The 21,645-nt window shown below is 38.3% G+C and overlaps 1 protein-coding gene across 3 annotated transcripts; it reads right to left on the bottom strand.

The window, feature by feature from the left end:
• Positions 1–141: 141 nt before the first annotated feature.
• On the bottom strand, positions 142–20,596 carry LOC111586901 (NACHT, LRR and PYD domains-containing protein 1-like). 3 transcript variants are annotated; one of them, XM_023296737.3, is made up of 23 exons: positions 20,444–20,590; positions 18,051–18,147; positions 16,290–16,439; positions 15,728–15,904; positions 15,309–15,485; positions 14,419–14,592; positions 13,845–14,018; positions 13,595–13,768; positions 11,739–11,785; positions 10,877–10,944; positions 10,406–10,449; positions 9,984–10,054; positions 9,843–9,894; positions 9,609–9,661; positions 9,305–9,399; positions 7,856–7,911; positions 5,267–5,481; positions 4,889–5,151; positions 4,271–4,384; positions 2,873–3,014; positions 2,497–2,586; positions 2,032–2,127; positions 142–939 (listed from the first exon to the last, which is right to left on the bottom strand). In XM_023296737.3, the coding sequence occupies exons 2-23, from the start codon at positions 18,143–18,145 to the stop codon at positions 623–625; spliced, it is 2,844 nt and encodes a 947-aa protein (XP_023152505.3). In that variant the 5' UTR covers positions 18,146–18,147; positions 20,444–20,590; the 3' UTR covers positions 142–622. The 3 variants fall into 3 exon arrangements, with proteins under 3 accessions (XP_023152505.3, XP_054865980.1, XP_035798125.2); XM_055010005.1 differs by having other exon boundaries at positions 18,051–20,596; XM_035942232.2 differs by lacking the exon at positions 16,290–16,439 and having other exon boundaries at positions 20,444–20,591.
• Positions 20,597–21,645: the final 1,049 nt, after the last annotated feature.

The raw sequence follows: 21,645 nt of genomic DNA, 5'->3' as shown, positions 1-21,645 counted from the left end.
CTAGGCTAAATCTATCGATAGTAAATTTCTGGATAGTTTTAAACGTGGGAATCTGGTACCATAGACATGGTACTACTAATACTACTATTACTGCTACTAGTACTATTACTAATAGTAATAATAATGATAATAATGACAATATTATAATAATTTATAACTTTATAACTTTTAAAAACAAAGGTTTACAGTAAGGTGTTTTGAGAGACAAAAACAGGATACCCAGAGGGCAACCTAACAACATTATTAATTACTAGCAATTATTACTAATTACTATGACACATAAAAATACATTGTATACAAAATATTTATTACAAAACACAGCTTGCAATATAAACTTTCAGTCCAATGTGCAAAAATTAGCTGATTACTTAAATATTCACGCCAATCTGTTCAAAGACAAAAACAATGTCAACAGTTAGCAGGCAGCATTGCTCGTGCCTGACAGTCAAGGTGGCACAGCTTTTGGCTCATTATTAAATACATTTGAAGTTTAAAAAACTCTGTGTATCAGAGTAAAACTTCAAAACAAGTTTTTAACTGTGTATCGCTCTCATTATGCCCAGTTTTCCAAAAACATTGATATAAGACTGTTATCATTATTCCACTGTTCAATGTATGTGCATCACTTTAATTGCAGTAATTCAGAAAGAAATGGATCTAGTTCACAGAAAGCATCAATCAGAATTTTACAAGCCGGTTGCCCCTTTTTCAACACCATGTCAATCAGTTCTCTTGCTTTTTCTGCCCTGGCCATTTCTTGTAAGGACTCCATTTCCCCGCTGTTTACAACTCTCTCTTGCAGAAGCTTATCGAGCAGATCCCTTATCACAGACGTGGACACTCTGCTAACAAACTCTGTCCGAACAGAGAACAGCTTCTCCTCCTCCTTCCCTGGGAAACACTGAGTCCTCTGTAGATTTTGTCTACTCGAATCTGGACCTGGAAGATAAGCAGGAAAACAATTCTATTCAATAACCAGTAATGGGTTTTAAAAATTCACTTCAGATTTTAGGAAGTCTATTAAAGACTCAACAGTTATGGTCTTAATTTACTGCATACTTTAAGGCTACAACTATATATATATATATATATATATATATATATATATATATATATATATATATATATATATATATATACAGTGGTGGAGAAAAGTTTTCGGACACCCCACAATTTGCTAAATATTGCATTAAGAATCACTCTTAGGACTTCAAGTGCAATTTCTTTTAGTACAGTCACAGCCAAAATACTAAACAAAACCTCAAAAAGCCATTAAAAACTTAAAATTGATAGGTTCCACAAGAAATGTTGAGTATTGGGTCATTTTGGTACCAGGGATCCACTAATGAAAGTTGTGCTTTTAATTAAAAGACACAATTTTTGTTGCTGTGCTGTGCTAGGATATTTGAAAGTTCTTCAGAGACAAAAATGGATAAAACAAGGAATCTAATGTAGGAAACACGCCTGAAGAGCCAGATTCTCAGCCAGGAAGGGTACAGCTTCCATATATATATATATATATATATATATATATATATATATATATATATATATATATTAAAAAAACGTGTGTGTGTGTGTGTGTGTGTGTGTGTGTGTGTGTGTGTGTGTGTGTGTGTGTGTGTGTGTGTGTATTTCTGTTTGACTAGTGAAACACTCAAGTTCCTCTTTTGGGGGCTATTTTGCAGAATTTTTGCTTGTAAGTCGTTCTCACTTGTCACATATTGGTCCGGAGTGTATTTTTTTAAAGTCGTTGGAAAAGTTTACAACAAAAACAAAAGTACTAGAAATAACCATTAAATAATAAGTTATAGCACTGTGGATAGAGACTGGTTCACAACCACAGGAGAGGGATCAAAACTGTCATCCTCAATAATCTAGAAGGTAAAATGTGTGTTAATAAAAATGCTTCAAACTGTCCAGTAGTATAAGAGAAGATATAGCAGTCAGATATTCAGATTTCAATTTTTTTGTTTTTCTGTTCTTAAATATTCTGTCAAGCACAGGTTATGTGAACACAGAGTTGCTCACGTTCGTCTCCAGCTGGTACAGAGAGCGAAGCTGCTTCACTGGCTGGAGGCTGAGTCGACAGAGGAACTGAGCCTGAAGCTGAGCATGAAGTGGAACCTGAAACCAAGAGCAGAAGATTCACTGAACTACTCTCATGCTGGGAGATGAAGCAAGTTTATGAAATAAAATGTGGAGATATATCAAAGCAGAATATTAAAAGTAAATTAGACTGGTCTATCAGCCCAAATCATAATCATATCTCTAAAATGAACCTTGAGTCAAGTAACTCCTGGGACTTAATCCTGGATTACTTATATCTTTATCTATAATTACAAGTGTGCAGGTTGCACATTCAAAGATTCAAAGATAAAAGACAGGAATTAGACTTTCTGCAGAATGTTTTAAAGTAAAATTTGCACAGTATTTCACACAGAAACATAATCATTTGCTAGGTTTTTTTGTTTCTCATGCAACAGTGCTGCTTACCACTTTCTTTAGTTGGGAATGGGAGCCAGGCTGGGTCACCGACTGGAGATGGGGTAGACAGGGCAGGTGAGGTCAAGGCTGGTGTTAAACCTGAAACAAATGGCAAGACTCAAGATTGCGAAGGACATGCTTTGATCTGCTGAGATTTAATTTATATATGCAATCTATTTCAGGGGCAAAGCATTTGCCAGCATTCAGGAATTGCAAAAATTTTAAAAATTACAAATAAAAAAAGACAACTTGCTTCAGTTCCAAGACCGCTAAAGGCAGAACTGTTTTTGTGTTCAAGTGAAAAAGCACAACACAAGAAGGAGTAAATCAGTAAATTTTAAAATGTACAAATGACTATTTTCTGATTGAGTGAAGCCTTATTTACCAGTTAGTTCAACATGATACTTCCAGGCATGTCTCCCCTCATGGTCTCGGACTGTCACAGTTGCTTCCTCTGTGCTCAGAGTTAGCCGAATCTCAAAAGTCGGGTGGTAATTTGGTCCATACTTTAATTCAAATGAGGCACACTGCAAATCATAACACATTTCTTATGTTTACTTCATGTTAATGCAGAGTCAAGACTGCACAATTGAAACTGCTTATATATACTTACAATGACTCAAATGACTGTGGCAAACCTGGAAACAACACCTGAAGTGTCTCCAAATGTCAGCTCATTACTTTTGTTTTACAGCCTGCAATTTAATTTTTTTTACATTTTCACTAAACTCAATGTCACACCCATTAACTGCACAAGACTCATTTCACAGGATATACACACTAAATACTAAATCAGGGCTTGAATTAACATACATCAACCACAACATTAAAACCACTGACAGTTAAAGTGAATGGCACTGATCATCTCTCAAAGTCTTCAAAATATAGAATAATAAAAACAAACACAATCACTTCACTATAAAAAACACCATATTTGTCAAATTAGCTTCAAAAATCAGAGTTCTGCTTCTTTCCTCCATGTTTCTCACATGTAGCCCATGTTGCTTTTGGTTTCTCATCGCTTGTTTGCCTCAAACGCCCAGGTTATTCCTTCTTTCTTTTTTGCGCTGCACTCAAAGCTTCCTTTTCCTGTTTGCGTTGCACAACAGTGTAATGTTCTGCCGGGAAACTTTGGGTCATTCATTTGTATGCTACTTTGACACATGGGACCCACCTAAACATGACTGGCAACAGGACACTCTAATGGCAGCCTATCACGATATAAAAATTGCTCAGGTCTGGCTTGTGGAACACAACAAAAAGCTCAAGATGTTGCCAGGCCTCCAAACTCCCCACATCCCAATCTGATCGAGCATCATGATAACTCAGAACAATCCCATTCTATAAATCACAAGATCCAAAGGATCCACTGCCAACATCTCAGTGCCAGAAATCACAGGACACCCGACCAGGCCTTGACAGGACAGAGCTGTTTTGGTGGCACAAGGGGTGCCAAGCGATTAGGAAGGTGGTTTAAATGTTGTGACTGATTGGTGCATGCAGTGAATGCTTTTGTCACACAACCTCAAACCAGGCCATGTGATGGACTGGTGGCCTGTCCAGGTTGTACCCTGCCTTCACCTAGGTCAGCTAGAATAGACTCCAGCCCCCAACCGGGACCCTACAGAGGATAAAACGATGTGTAGAACATAGATGGATGGACTCTTGAACCAATCATAAAAAGACACTGAATCAGACCATCGTATTAGACATGAAATACACATTTCAGCCTCTTCCAGCACTACCTGACACATTTTCTAGAAGCTGTGCTGGACGTACTCACCTCAGGCTGTATTTTGTGGGCCTCAGAACAGTGCAGACTGTAGGTTTGGCCTGGGACGAGGTGACAGGAAGAAGGAGCCTCGATGTACTCTGCATTTTCCTGTTGCTTTTTTACCTTCAGTTGAATTAAAACATTTTTTATTGGACAGTGGCTTCATTACCCCAATTACATAAATTCCTATGCTTAAAGCTTGGATACACTAAAGTTACTTGCTACAAAAGTGACAGACACGATAACATGTAGAAATAGTATTTCTATTATTTATTAAAAATAAGTGTTTTGATAAGTTGTTGTTGAGTCTGGAGCTGTCTCAGTGCTTTGCAAACGCGAAAGGATGAAAAAACACCATATTTTATTCAGAGGAGAAAGCTGACTGACACCTCACACCATGTGTTGGTGTTCAGTAGGGACTGACTGTGTCAGTCATAGCCTTTGCATTTACACAACAAATGACAGGATAAAATACCTTAATATTTCATAGTAAGATTTAAGTACATGACTGAACATGTAACTTTTTCATACATTGATTTTAACATACAGTTCATCCTTAAGAATGCTTTTGCTCATTCCAAAAATTGTGACTTCATGAATTAATAATAACTAATGACAAGCTCTTACCTCTTGCAGCGGCACGTTTTCTGGCAGTAGAAAAACGTTGAGTTTTTGAGTTTGCCTTGTGTACAGTCGGTGGAACAGCAGAACTTGGCCACTTATCGGTTTCTGGATGTTTAGAAGACTTATTAACACATCCCATACCAAGCCAAAGGCAGAGAAGTGTGGGACACTCACAACCACATGAGTATCCGTTATCTCCACTGGCTGAAGGATGCTCATTCCATCATCATCGATGTGGGCCACATGCAGGAGCTCATTACGTGCAGCTGTAAATATAGGTCTCCTTATCTTTAATTCTAAATAATATTGCACACTAAAGGTGGAATGGAAATAAATGTGCTTTGATTTTACATTTCTAAGCATCAGACTGGACATACTTACAGGGTTGTTTTTCACAGTGTGGGAGATGCAGCTGAGAGACGGCATCCTCAGAACCCTGGATGTTAAACAGTGGACCTGCAGGGACCTTTTTAGCTGAGAGAAGGAGACCCTCATCCCACTGGATGATCCGGTATAATACCTCCCCCTGACGGGTCATTGTAAGCACCAGCCCAGTCAAATCGCACTGGAACACACCTGGATACAGGCCCTTGAACCTGTGCAACACAACAGAAATCCCATAGACATGTTAAAACCTACGTACAGTTGACCTCAGTACGCCACACTAACAAATCAGCATGACTCTGCTGTGTGGAACCTCATCCTGAGCAAAAAGATCTTTCAGTATTTAAAACATTGCTTGCAGTTTTGAGTAAGTTCACCATATTCAGTTTACTTTATGACTTTATTTATCCCTTTTTTGGCACAGACCAATTGAAAAGAGACAATGGTCTTTTTTCATTCTTCACCGTTGGTACTCTGACTTCCTGTTGCTCTCCTTCCTTGTACCTATGTGCAGGTATTTCTGAGTCTGGGGGTACATGTTCCCGATCTATAGCTACTTACCCCACTAACCTGTTAACCTTATTCCTTACAGCTCCCTATTTCTACCACACTATTATCAGTCAATCAAAGTATATTTTTATAGCCCTTTACAACAGCCCAAAGGGTGACCAAAGTGCTTCACAGTGAAAAACAAGAGAATAACTTAAAAACAATACAGTAACTTAAAGCAGGACAAACAATTACACTCGCACTCACGGGCAAATTTAGAATAATCAATTAACCTCAGCACATTTTTGGACTGTGGGAGAAAACCCACGCATGGACAGGGAGAACATACAAACTCCATGCAGAAGGATCCCAGGAAGGCCGGGACATGAACCAGGGATCTACAAGCTGCAAGGCAAGAAGTGCTAACCACCACACCACTGTACAGCCCGTAAAATATACAATAAAACAATAAAATAAACTGCAATAAAACAGCACTAAAATATACATCCAAAAGAAATAAAAGTAGTAAATCGTTACCATGCTGCTAGGTGTTTAATAGCCATTTTAAACAGGAATGTTTTGAGTTTTGATTTAATAAGACGTAGGTCAGTGATGGTGTGCATGTTGGGGGGAGCTTGTTCCAGAGCCTGGGTGCAGCTACAGAGAATGTCCAGTCACCCCAGTGTTTGTATTTAGACCTGGCTACTTCAAGCAGCCACTGATTGGAAGACATCAGAGCTCTTTTTTGGTCATTTAAAGTTAAAAGCTCAGATAAATAGAGTGGAACAAGACCGTTAAGAGCTTAAAAAACGAACAATAAAAGTTTAAAAAGAATTACTGGCTGGACTGGAAGCCAGTTTAGAGCGTAGAGGACTGGGGTGATGTGCTCATGTCTGGGGGTGTTTGTTAAAAGACACGCTGCAGCATTTCACACGAGTTGCAGGCGGCTGATAGATGACTGGGAGATGCCAATGTAAAATTGGAAACTGCAGTAGCCCAGTCTTGAACTGATAAAAGCATGAATGGCTTTTTAAGGTATGGCAGTTTAAGAAAGGCTTGAAAGGAGCAATTGAAAGAAACCTGCTCTGACAACAGTGTCAAGTTGTTTGTTAAATTTTAAGTCTCTGTCAAATGTCACCCCAAGATTTTTGACCGCAGGTCTCAAAGTCATTGAATCGAAACTTGATATATCAGTATCAGTTCCCCCAAACACAATACATTCAGATTTGTATGAAAAATTATGCACAAATTCATTTCTTTTACTGAGTGTGCTCATTAGGATAAGCAGAACAAAAAGGCAGAAAAATAAATCAGTATTGCAGTTGTTTTACAGATGAGTAGGCAGGCATAAAGTATAAATCTAACATGTATTAGAAGCACAGTAGAAAATTTTGCATTATAGTATTGTTTACAGCTCCCTACTTCCACCACATTGTTTCACAATTTTCTACTGTGCTTATAATACTTTTTATATTCAAGCTTTATGCCTGCATACTCATCCGTTCAACAACTATCAATATTAACATAGTCTTCCATCTCTATATTATCTAATGCACATTATCAATTTGTATATTGAACATGCATCTATAGTTGTATTTGTATCGTGTGCATACTGTTGTACATACATACTGTACATAAATTTTTTTTATTATTGGTGTTCATTATCTAACTTTTAATGTTCTTTCTATTCAGTGAAAATACAAACAAAAAAGGGACATGGCAAAAGACATTTTTAGTTTTATAGTTTTAAGTTTTTATGTTTTGTAATTCTTGGTGTTTCCAAGTTTTTAGTCAGAAATAAACATTAACACACAAGTTTAAGGTTTTATAGCTTGCAAATGTGACGGTGACTGACTAATGGGTCTCATCAGGCACACTCTGGAACTTAAATTTCAACAGTGGTACGATACATATGAACAATAATAAATTATATCAACCATCACCAAAACACATCCACCATACTATAATTGATATGCAATGGTCAATGTTGCATAATCTTTCCACTTAACGAATAAAAATCTAAAAATCTTATTGTATTTAGAATGACAGCCATAAAAACAGAGGAAATAATATTTGCCAAAGTATAAGTCTGATTACCTGTACAAAGTCACTCCATCTTCCTTAACCAGATCAGGTGTAAACCGTGATGGGGTCTAAATTTTAGAAAGACACAAAATTAGCTTGTAAAACATGACAACAAGTAATCATATGCACTGAAGTGATTAACTAGAATTATGGCCTTGAGCACCTTTTCTCATTTGTGATATGAACATTCATGTCTGTCCAGACTTATACCACAGTATATGCAGGGAATTTAATAGATGGAATATAAAATATGGTCACCATCTCTCCTTCTCATCTTGAGTTATGGTGGAAGAAAAAGAGTTTTTGCAGAACAATAAGACTACATTTTACCTTTTTGCAGATATAATGTCACCATCATCACTTCACTATTCTATCATTTTTGACATATATATAAAATGTTGTCAGAATTAACATGTCAGTTTTTGACGGGTGGTCAAAAACATTTTTTGCGAGCTCACAGTGACCTTTGGTGATCAAATTCAGTTCATCCATGAGAAATTTAAAGAATAATTCCTAAAGGTATCTCATTCAGAGAATAGGACAAACAGAATACCAGAAAACACAATGCTACTGGTCATTTCTGTCTAGGCATAAAAATAATATGTATTTAATGTAAAATATGACGTTAGGTCAGGGGGAACATTTGACTGTAATGGGGACTAAAGTTGAAAATGATACTGTACTTCTCTCAAGATAAATGTAAATATCTCTGTGAACCTACTCAGTGAAGGCTATTATTGGGCTAGAAATGTAAAAGACTACAGGCAAGGAGCACTGGAAAGGTTTACAGATGACTTGACCAAGGACCAAGGAGAAAAATGGGCTGAATAGGCAGGAAGGTAACTGGGAACAAGTGAAAACATCCAGGGAAAATCAGACCATCACGAAACAAGCAAAGACATTAACACAGTAAATGATGAACAAAGTCTAACAGAAAAAAACTAAAAAGAGTGACACAGAATGCACAGAGACAGTGGAGACACTGAGAAAACCTTTAGAAAACAAACAACAAGAAAAGCACTCAGAGAGTGCAGGACTCTGCCAAGGCTGCTCAGTCATTGTGTCATTTCCAACGGATGAAATCTTTAAAAAAATTTGTGGTCCGCAGCAGTGGATTTGTAGTAGGACCACAATCATGTGATTGTCAGCAGGCAGCTGACGTAGTGTTTACTTGTTGTCATAGTTACAGTGACGCTGTGCTGCTATCTCACAATGATACAGAAATCTTGAATAAATCTGTGGATTCAGACTATAAGCTGCATCACTGCCAAAATCTAATTACTTGGTCCTTGTGTCATTTCTGACCTTCCCTCAAAATTTTATCCAAATCCGTTAATCCATTTTTGAGTAATGTTGCGAACAGACAGACAAACCAATGCCGATCGTCACTCCGTCACACTCCTTGACAGAGTAATAAATAATAAATTAACACTGACAAATGTTTGTGGATGAACTGCTCACCTTCATCTCTTTTGCCTCGTCCTTAAACCAGTCAGTCTGTGTTGTTGTTATGTGTGGATGCAGTGTGAGACCCCAGTCCCAAGCATGTAAAGCCGCTATGAAAGAAAAGGGTATTTTGAAAAGGACATTTACAAATGATGAACATGAATAATTGACAATAGTACAGAGGTAGTAAAAAGTAGCATAAAACTTCAATCCTCTTGTAAAGTATTGCTGTCTGAAAGTAAACTTAAGTGCAGTAATGAAGTGAATGTAGATACGTAACTTCCACCAAGAGTTTACCAGTCCATGAAGCTGCACTTACCATGCTGTTTTAATGCAGAAAGTTGGTGGAGTTCAACATCCAACTCTGGAAGACTGCATGAGCAAATTCAAAGGTGGTTAACAAAAGACACACACACACTGTGACACTCTATTGTATGTATACTGGCTGATTCGACATGATTTGTCTAATGCATAAGTAGAAATCATTGCTTATAATGAAATCTTTTTAACAATTGAAACATGGAAATAAAAGGTAGATTTATTTTATGATTACCTGGGTAAAGCCATCAAACTGGAGATGGGCAAGTCAATGCTTTGCTTGTTACCTTAACATGCAGAGTTCATACAGGTGTAAGGTTGGGGCTTTAAGCTTCATTTCACCCAAAGTCAATCAAGAAATGCTTCATGCACTTACCCACAGCACTATGGTGAACTGATCCTACAGATTTGCTCAATCCAGACCATTTTGAATGAAGCTCACTTTGTCTTTGTTTTAAAGTGAAATAGCAAATTAGAAGGTAGTTATTATGCCATGCACTTTTTTACACACACACACACACACACACACACACACACACACACACACACACACACACACACACACACACACACACACACACACACACACACAAAATTCTACAACAAAACTGAATACACCCCTGAAATGACTCCATGCAAAAATCACTATTTACACAACATTGTATTAAAAAAACATGAGTCCACAGTTGGACTGACAGTAAATAGGATATTACATTAAGTCAACCTCAGTCTCAGAAAGAGAGAGCTTATTATCATTTGAAGCAGGAAAAATAATATTTTGCAATTTAATGTTATTACCTGCTGTATATGGAATGTGATGGACGTGATGAACGTGGTAGCCACTGGATCCCACAAAGACAAAAAAAGTATTCTTTATAAGTAGGATTTTTAGTAGTACGCTATGAACATATCAGTATGTTAGACACTCAAAAAAATCACTCAGTATTAAGAAAATGATAAAGGATGGTGTTGTCAGTCAAAATTCCTTGAGGGATCCTTAAACTGTTAAATCAGTTCATTAGATGGCCTTCTGTGACCTGGGAGGAAGTGCTCAATAACTGTAAACAAACTACACACTAGGATGAATTCAGGAGAGTTAGCATTACCAAATGTAAAGTGATAATACTACTTGAAATGTCAACATATGATCACTTTTATGAAATTCTGTCCCAGTTTTAAACTGCCCTCTCTATTTCTTGATTTTACTGATAACTTTCCACCATTAATTCACACTCATAAATACTGTCAGATTAACAGCTCTGCTCTTACCTTTCTCCACTCACGCAGCTTGCGCGCTGTTATTCCTCTCTCATTGCAATGAGCCCCTCTCTCTTCATCTGTGTATTATTTACAATATATACTGTTATTGCATGGCATTCGTTTTGTGTCCCCTTGTGTCCTTTCTCTGAGTGTCCCTGGTCCCAGAGCTGGATGCTTCAGATCTGTGGTTGTTCTCCCACCAACTGGCCTAGTCTCCATCATGTCCACTGTGGGATGCTGCTGCTGACCTTCCTCCAGTCCACTGCTTCCAGCTGCCCATTCCCACCAATCTACTCTGCATCACCCTCACTATACCTGCTATGTTTATCTACACACTGTTTGAATTTTACTATCAGCTATACACATAGTATATTTAATACCAGAGCCGTACACCATAACAGTAAACTATGAATCAATTTCAATGTTGGCTTCTACTTTATATGTATCATCTATGTTACTCTTATCATGCATGTATCCCAATGTGTTATGTCTCTTTGTCCCCCTCCCCCTCTAGCTCTTCTGTCCCTCTCAACCCATCAGCCAGTAGCAGATGGGTCCCCCCATATGAGCTGGATTCTGCTCAAGGTTTCTTCCCGTTAAAAGGGAGTTTTTTCTTGCCACTGTCGTCCTCGGGCTAGCTGTGGGGGTTCGGGCATATGGGTTCTGTGAAGCGTCTTGAGATGATTTGAACTGTAATTGGCGCGATATAAATAAAATTGGATTGAATTAAATTACTGTAATTGACTGTATTTGTGTGTATTCTCTGTGTTATCTTCGTGTATTATCTTTCTTTTTGCAGTTCTACTTAAGGTGTATTGCGTTGAGCTTTTGGGGTCACCACATGAATGATCACCACTTTGTCAATACACACCTGCTTCAATGATGGCACTTGAAATCAAGTTTCGTCCATAGTCCACTCTGTGAGCAGAAATCAAGACAGTTAATACTCCGGAGGGCAAAAAAAACTCAGCCCCCACAAAACACAGAGCAGAGGGAGGTGACAGTAACAAGCATGCCAGAGAAAATCCAATCCTATGCAGAAAAGAAGAAATAACGAAGCCCAACAGAGGATCAAAAGGCCAGAAGGGAAAGTGAGAAACAGCAGAGTAGAGCAAGAACTCGTGGTTCAACAATAACATGATGGAGTTTCTGCTGTACACTGGTTATTATGATGGCATCATTGTTTAGTGTGAGGATTACAATTTTTGTGGTTGTGATTCAACATTCTAAGATTAGCGTATGTTCCAAACTTAACTAATGCTAGTGTTTATTTAGTGGAAGCAGAGGTAAGATAAAGCTACACAAGCTATTTCTATAGTCTACCATGACCAGGTTATATTGCCATGAAGTTCCCAATAAAATAGTATCTGTACATACTGACAGAGCCATATAAATAGTTTTCATTCATTTTTAAAACTTTAATTTGTTGTCTTAAACGTCTTGGCTCTTTTTCGTTTTCCAAGGCATGTACTAAATGGGAGCTGCAGTGGTTAGCACTGTCGCCTTGCAGCTAGAAGATCGCTGGTTCGCGCCCTGACCTGGGCCTGGGATCTTTCTGTGTGGAGCTAGCCTGTTCCCCCTGTGCATACGTGGGTTTCCTCCAGCTTCCTCCCACAGTCCAAAAATATGCTGAGGTTAATTGGTGATTCTAAATTGTCCGTAGGTATGAATGAGTGTGACTGTTTGTCTCTATGTGTGGCCCTGTGACAGATTGGTGACCTGTCCAGGGTGTCCCATGCCTTCACCCTCAGTCAGCTGGGATAGACTCCAGCCCCCCCGCAACCCTAATGAAGATTAAGCGGTGTGTAGACAATGGATGGATGGATGGGTCTGCCTCTTCATTACCCCACCAAGGAATGCAGAGGAGTTAAATATCAAAATACCTCTGGACATAAGTGGATAGACTTTAGTCAGATCAACGAAACGTGTGATGTAGCACTGAGAGATGAAAGAATGTCTTTTAGTGCAGTCGTTTGTTCTACTTTTGTTAAAATATACTGTTCAGATTATTCCACATCATTACAATATTAAAATACTCCAAAAATACAACCATACTCCTCTGTGAAATCAATATATCAATTAGATGTAGGCTGTGACTGTCTAAGAAGGGCTGAGGAGGTAGAAATCAGTTTGAAGAGGGGGGGGGGACAGACATATTATGCTAGAGCAAAAAAAACACAAGCTCTCAGATTCATTTGGTTTCCAAGCTAGATTGTGACATTAGTGGCACATATTTACATGTTGAGCAACTCATAACTAATTAACTCATTCATATATCAACAGAATTAAATGATAAAACTTGGGATAACAAACGTTGCTGTTCGAAAAAAGCTTTAGCTTCACTTCAGATGCTAGTGAACAGGGTTTCCCTTGGTTCCCTTTCACTTGGTTACTACAGAGATTGAACGAGGTTCATGGGGACTACATTTGTGAAACAAGAAGAACTTGGGTTTAGGCTTAAAATTATTTTGAATATTAATCTGATTATTGTGAGACAGACTACTGGCAATTCAACAAAATAAAATAGGACTTAATACATGTTTGCATCAATAACTTTTAAGCAAATACACTCTAGAAAAAGTGAAAAACGACATAATTACTTAAGCATCAGAAACTCTAATTCTTCGTAGCATTTCATTACTGTTCCCCATCTGACAGTCTGATGCTCACTCACTTTAGCACAATTGTGCTGAATGCACCAAACACTGACTCCAAACTTCTACTGACCTCAGTGTCTCCAATTTACAGCTTGAACTTTTCACAAACTCAGTCAGCAGCTTCATTCCTTTACGCTTCAGGTTGTTTCCACTGAGGTCCAGCTCCGTCAGTTTAGAGATGCTGGATTTCAGCGATGAGACCAGAGCAGCACAACCTTTATCTGAGCACAGGCAACATGCTAACCTGCAAAGAGAGAATGACCTGAACATACAAACATCCAATCACAATTTTCCCTCAGAACAAGAAAGAAATTTTCTACCTCAGAGTCTTCAGCCTACAGCGAGGTCTCTTCAGTAGAGCAGACAGAAACTTTATTCCTGAATCTCGTAGCTGGTTGAGACTCAGGTCTAGCTCTTCAAGACGGGAAGGCTTGGACTTCAGAGTTAAGGCCAGAGAATCACAGCTGTCCTCTGACAAGCTGCAAGAGCCCAACCTGGATAAAGAATGAAACACTTATAACAAGCTACTGGAGGCCATGTAGCTGTTGTTTAAATCTTGCTCAGTGTAAACCTACCTGGTGTTAGTTTATAGCTACATTAGATACATTCTTCTGCAAACTGTACATTTAGGTTTTTTTGTGACTACTAAAATGTGATGTGTTTTTTTCACCTGCAAAGTAAAGTGAACACAAAGAACATTGTACAGGCACAAAAATACTACTTGACAGGCAGCAGATACGCACAGTGTTGAGTTTGTGCTATGGAAGCCTGTATTGGCAGATAGCTTAGGCTACACACAGACCGTCTACAAAAGCCTTTATTGGTTCTCTTCAACTCACTGTCAATGGTCAGGTAATATTCATAACAACAAATGTCTCACAAAGACAGTCTTACCCCAGAGTTTTAAGTCTACACAATGGATTCTTCAGTCCAGCACACAACAGCCTCACTCCTGCATCCCGCAGACAGTTTCCACTCAGGTCCAGCACTTTCAGATGGCTGGGATTTAACTCAAGTGCTGAGAGCAGAGAAGCACAGCTGCTCTCTGTTAATTCACAGCAAACAAGTCTGTAATTATTAGAGGATGCACATCAATTAGGAACTTTGTAATGGAGGCTGGAAGGAGCTAAGATTTGAGAAAGTGATGCAAGTGAGGAAAGCGAGATATTAGCATAATGAAAAGTAAATGTGTGAAACGAAAAAAGAAACTACACAGCTGTAAATTTCAAGTCAGTATTTTGTATACAGCACCAAACCACACTTACAATTTCTTAGGGAACTTCAGATGTTATTTTTGAAAGCACCTTCTATAACAAGAAAAGCACTCAGAGAGCGCAGTACTCCGCCAAGGCTGCTCAGTCATTGCATGATTTTCACCGAATGCAATCTTTACAAAATTTATGGTCCGCAGCGGTTGATTTGTAGTAGGATTGCAATCATGTGATCATCAGTAGGCCGCTGATATAGTGTTCACTTGTTGTCATAGTTACAGTGGCGCCGTGCTGCTATCTCACAATGATATAGAAATCTTTTAACAAATCCATGGATCCAGACTATAAGCTACATCACTGCCAAAATCTAATCACTTGGTCCTTGTGTCATTTCTGACCTTCCCTGAAAATTTCATTTAAATCTGTTGGTCCGTTTTTGAGTAATACTGCTAACAGACAGACAGACAGACAAACCAATAGCGATCATCACATAACTCTGCCGTGTTCCTTGGCGAAGTAAAAATGCCTTCAAGATAGACAGTTTATGGTGCAATCAACAGTAAATGAACTGACCTCAAAGTCCTCAGTCTGCAGTGTGGACTTCCCAGTCCAGTAGACAACAGCTTCATGCCTGAGTCCATCAGGGACTTGTTTCCACTCAGGTCTAGCTCTCCCAGATAGGACGGGTTCAACTCAAGAGCTGAGACCAGTGCAGCATAGAATCTCTCTGACAAGATGCAGTGACTCAGTCTAAAGACAGAAGAAAGCAAGAAGGTGATAATAGCAGGCCTTTGTCAGAACTCTTCTAGTCAATCACTACTGATGGATGAAAAAATGACAGAGGACAGCACTTCTTTTACATATCCACCTCAACATTTCTATGTCAAATTTTGTAGTTTTATTGTCTTGATTCCTAATTATTTATATTTTACACGGTAGCTAATATTAACATGATCAACTTTTCATCACAGATCAAATATAGAAAATCTGACCTCAGAGTCTCCAGCCTGCAGAGTGGACTCTCCAGACCAGCACACAGCTGCTCCACTTCCCATTCCTTCAAAGAGTGTCTAGTCAGATCCACCTCTTTCAGGCTTGAAGGGTTGGATGCCAATACTGATGCCTGGTCAGTCAGCAAGTCAGCATCTGGCAGTTCACTCTGAGAAGATCTGTGAATACAGATTCATTTAGTTATAATAAGAAGTGCTGGAAGGTAATTTTATCACCTTTGAACTCCCCTCCCTCTCTTGTAGGTAGCTTCATGAAACTACTATGGAGATTTTCTCATCAAATTAAGGCTTGTTTTTCTTTTTCTTTTATTTATCGATTTATTTTTTTGATGCAATCAAATCTATATGAAACTCTTCAGTTTTACTCAACGGTAACAAAAACAAAAGTTGCAGGCCTGAAGCTTCTCTCTTTGTTTTAATGCAAAGCTCAGTTCAAGAGCAAAAATGCAAATCACAAATGCATTTCAGAAAACAAACACCAAAATATAATATATTTGTGCAATTTAATCTTTGCCATTTTACACTATAAACTGAGTGCTCTTACTGTTCTTCTGAATAACCACAATCTGTGACTTCTGAACAAGACGTCTCAACAGACAGAGGTGAAAAATCTTCACGTCTCGGAGACATTGCAAATACTGCTCGCTCCTCTTCTTTGTTCCCTAAGTCACTCGTCTCCTGGATTTCAGTCTGTCTGGGAGATGAATTAGTGACACTGTAATTAATAAATGTTGTGTTGCAGTACATAGAAAGATGGTACAGTATATCTCTATGTACAGTCTGGGGATGGAGCACATGTCACTATTACTAACTTGTTAGTAATGGGTTGTGTGTGGGACTATCACCATAGATTTGTGAAAAGCTACTTAAATTATGTTGAGAGTAATATGAAGCAACATTTACTGATGTCACATGGAACTGAACAAATAGATATAAAGTGTAATAATAGGTATATTTGCAAAATTTTCCAAAGCAAGAATAAAACTATACCTAGAGAAAAGTTTTGGAGATTTGAGGAAGAGTCTTTTAAAAAAGGTTGTAGAAGTATATTTCAATATTTTATGTAAAACATACCCTGCTGTCATATTGCCACACTGATATTTCTTTCACTTTTTGCATACATTTTGACCTATTTTTTGCATGCAAAATACCACAAACATTTTGTACAGATCTAAAATGTCACTTATTTGAAGCCGTTAACTCTGTATAATCATTTAACTTTAAAGATATTATCGATTAGTGTGATCATTCAAATGCCAATCTAGAATATCTGATTGATTTCATCATTCCATATGCAATTGTTTGTTTTTTCAAGTCACCAACAGAAATTCGGTAAATCACACTTAAAGTTTTTACCTTTTCTCGTAGACCTGAAAACTCAACTAAAGTCACTCAGCCTACATGACAACAAAATAAGCAGCAAGCTACTGAAAAGTGCATGTACTTGTGTATCCTTGTTGTTTTGTTTTTATATTCTCCAGTCTAATTATAATCACGCATTTTAATTTATATGAGTATCCGATACTTATCTGAATGTTTATCTATGACTATTTTGTAAGGAAATAAAATTAAAATCTAATATTTTTTTAAAAAGAGGGAATGTCGCCTTGCAGCAGCTCAGATCTGCTGTGGTATCACCACAAGGACGTCTGAACTCTGCACTTTTCACAATACATGTGCATTTCCACTAATAATAACACATGCACCTACAAGTTGAAACACTCTTGAAATCCAGAAAAGGTGATAGAATCTTATTCAAGTTTTTTGGTCAATAATTATTTGAGCTTATTTAAAAACTAGCCAATATCAGTTATTTATCCAGCATGAACAACCAACTCGTTTTTGCCTCAAGCCTTGAATGTGAGGATTTATGACTTCCACCTACTTTCACTTTACACTAATTTTTTTATAATCAATTAATCATTCAAGTCACTTTGTAGTAATTACAAAAAATATACTTGTTTCTTGTATTTTTATTTCAGTATTTAGTCTTTTCCTTCAAGCTATGTAATGGATCAAACAATTACTCAATAAATATAAGTAGATTAATCAATAATGAAATTAAATACTTAATTCAAGCCCTTTGTCAGACATCACCATAGACTGTAGTAAATTATAGGGAGCATTTTTCTCTACTATCTGACATTTTATGAATACAAAATTAACCAAATAGTATATGGCACATTACTCAACAATAACAAAAATGACAGTTACAGCACCTTCTTCTCCTTCTCTCTTTGTTTTAGTCACAAGTTTCACGTTGTTCAATCATGGCCAGTTTACACCATAAACTGTGTGCACTTACTGTATTTCTGAATATCCAGATTCTTTCCCATCTGAACAAGAAGTCTCAACAGGCATTGCTGCCTCCTCGCTTTCGTCCACACAGAGACTTTCCATGTCTGAAAGGACAATTAGTGGCACTGGAATAATTCAATTGTGCTGCAGTACATTGAGAGATACTGATGGTTGGAGGGGAGATACTTCAGAGTATCTTGGAGGGGAGAAGTGTCCAAACTGCACAGCCAATCCACAGGTGTTCCACAAGGATCAGTGCTTGGTCCTCTCCTCTTCTCAGTATACACAACCTCACTTGATGCAATAATCCACTCCCATGGTTTCTCATACCACTGCTATACTGATGATACCCAGCTCTTCCTGTTGTTCCCCACTGAATGACCACACTGTCACCTTCAACTCAGCCTCTTCAAGACTGAGATCCTTGTTATCCCAGCCAGTCCCTCTATACCACAAGAAATCAACATCCAACTTGAATCAACCCATTTCAAACCCACAAAGTCTGTCAGAAACCTGATTGTCATGGTCGATGACCAATTAACCTTCAAGGTTCATGTAGCCTCTGTTGCTCAGTCATGTCGATTCATTCTGTACAACATTAGGAAGATCAGACCATTCCTGTGTGTTCTTGCAGAACAACTCCTGCAGCTCCTCACTGGCAATCCTCCCCTCGTGCACGATCAAACCTCTGCAGATGATCCAGAATGCAGCAGCACGTTTTGTTTTCAGTCAGCCAGAAACAGCACGTCACCCCACTGTTCAGATCGCTTCACTGGATTCCTGTTGCTGCCCGCATAAAATTCAAAACTCTGACATTTGCATTCAAAAATCGAATGAAAACAGCTCCCTCCTACCTGAACTCTCTTATTCAGGTCTACACTCAATTCCGCTCACTACACTCGGCCAACAAACGGCTCCTGATATAACCACCACACCAGGGCCAGTCCATAGCTAGATTCTTCTCCTCTGTGGTTCCCCAGTGGTGGAACGAGTTACCAAACTCTGTTCGATCTGCAGAGTCTCTCTCAGTCTCTAAGAAAAGATGAAAAACCCAGCTCTTCACTGAACACCTTTGCACTTGACAGACTGCAAAACAAACAAAAAACTCCTATTACCTCTTGCACTGCTTTTAGGCACCGAGGTCCTACTACCACACTTAAACTTGCTTTATGGCTCTTATCCAGGTTATTTTCTCCTGACTAGAGCCTTGCTTGTGTTGTATCTACACTCAGATGACTCATATTTTTTTCCTCTCTCGGTGCTCCCTTTCTAATGGCTAATTCACACATAATCACACGACAAACTTCAAACACACACGAAGAACGATGGTGGGCCAAGGAAACTGCAGACATCAGCTGCAGAGTGGAGAGGATAGCTGGTTTGCAACGAAGTCTGTGAGGATTGGCTGCTGATATAGCATAACAACAAGGTAATAAGCAGAGTTAGACTCGTGTGTGGGGCAATGTTGTAAATCTAACATTGAAAATACAGGAAGCTCCTCCTCATTCAAGCTGTATCAAAATATGAGACCACATTTCATTTGTACTTTGGTTCCTTGCTCAGAAACAGTTGCTAACCTTTTCAAAAAATCCATAATTGTGTACAGATGTTTCCATGCTGACATGAATGCAACTTGAGGGTAAACACCAACTAAGGTTGCGGAATGATTTTTGCATTTAATGGGAAAATTATAAAAATCTGGAAATCTGCACAAGTTACGGCCATGGGTAGTTTCAACAAAACAACATCAGCCTCCAAAACTGAACCTCACAAATGAAACACTAATACTGGATGTAGTTGCTTGTGATCAGCTGTATGAGTAGAGAAAAACACAAAACACATTGCACAGAGAAACAAATCCTAGAGACGATTTGGTCTCAGTTTAACACATTACTGTGTCAGTATAGCATAATGAAACACAACTGTCTTGTGTAGTTTAAATTAAAAGATATACTGAATGCAGAACTTTTGTTTATTTATTTTGAAGTATTGCCATTTTTAGTTGATCTGGATATCTCCACTGTTCAATGATCCTCCACAGTCAGAGGTGCTGGTAATGCTGTAGACTGTATGAAACACACCTGACCATTGTCAACACAGACACAGCAGCGTTCACAGAAAATCCAAAAACTTTAAATTTCCCGTGTGGCTCAAGTTCAACCATTAATGTGTTCCCTTATTTGGGATAGATAGTGACTTAACAGGCAGTTAAAGTAGAAATAGTCAAGCTAAACAAAAACTAAAGCACACGTCCTGTTACCTCCGTAGGACAAGCTTAGTTTCACTTTCAACTCGCTCGTCTACTTTGTCTCTATCTCTCTCTTTAAGCTGCTCTTTGTAGACACAATTTACTGTAACTTGTTTCCAAATAACATAGTTTCAGTTTTATGTTTGTCTTACCTGTTGTGGACACAACTATGTCGTCCTGATCCTCTAGGTGCGACTTTCCCTCTTTTACCAACCGTCACTCTTTTAAATAAATTTTTTAGGAAGTGCTGTCCGTGGGCGTGTATGGAGTCACAGGAGGGCCACAATAAAATATAAAGCTGGTTAAAAAAAAAAAAAAAAAAGGAAATAAGATAGAGACTGACAGACAGACAGACAGAGACAGACGGATACATAGATAGACGCTTTATTACAGTTTTTCTCAGTCATTTTGGTACATTTCTCAGATCAGAATTGAAATTCTCAAAAACTACTTGTTCAATCTTCACATCATTGTGTCACTTGTGTACATTAAAAAAGCAGTTTCTCATTTTCTTTGTGCTATGCAGCGCTGTTTTCATTTTTGTATTGCAATCACATGGTCTGTCAACAAATTACAACAGTAAAAGCGTAAATGTGAATCTTGTCCAGTCTCCTGCAATCAGTCTCCCACATACACTAAGGTGAAACTTACAATTTACAATAATTGTCATCAAAACTTCAGCCATAGTTTACATCAGAACATCCTCCAGAGAACACTGTTATAATGACAACATGACTAAGCAGTCTGACTGTCTGATCCACACAATAACACAAGGACTGGTCATTCTGATGGCACTGACATGTTCACTGACACAGATATTTACTTTTGAAAGATGAGCTAAGGATTTTGAGCACGAGACTGGCTTTTGCAGGTAATCCATGGTGTTTTGCTTTTTGTACGAATTGGATCAATGATGATTCGAGAAATGTACCAAAGCGACTGAGAAAAACTGTAATAGCTTACACGTAATCAACTAATAGTTGACGCTCTGTGTATTTGCATGTTAAGACTGTTTGATCCAGATAAAAACAGCTATAGATGAGTAGAAACCGGTCGAGAATCAGTTTTCCTGTTTCGAACATGTCAACTTTGAGGACAAAATGTTCATTTGCTGCCTAATATGTCCAAACACTAACAGTTGCCATGATGATGAGATAATCAGAATTATTTTCTTCACCTGTCAGTGGTCATAATATTATGCCTGATTGATGTACTCCATGTATAGCCCACCATCAAGTACGTCAGCCCTTGTAGCAGGTCGCTGGTAATGCATTACTTATGTACAGGTAGTGGGGGACACAGGGTCGTCTGTGTTTTTGACCATGAAGCTCATCTTGCACAGGTAAACACTGGT

This window comes from Amphiprion ocellaris, chromosome 4, assembly GCF_022539595.1.
Source record: "Amphiprion ocellaris isolate individual 3 ecotype Okinawa chromosome 4, ASM2253959v1, whole genome shotgun sequence".
Classification (NCBI taxonomy): domain Eukaryota; kingdom Metazoa; phylum Chordata; class Actinopteri; family Pomacentridae; genus Amphiprion; species Amphiprion ocellaris.
The sequence above is the reverse complement of the archived record's forward strand: the minus strand, read 5'-3'. Positions and strand labels throughout refer to the sequence as shown.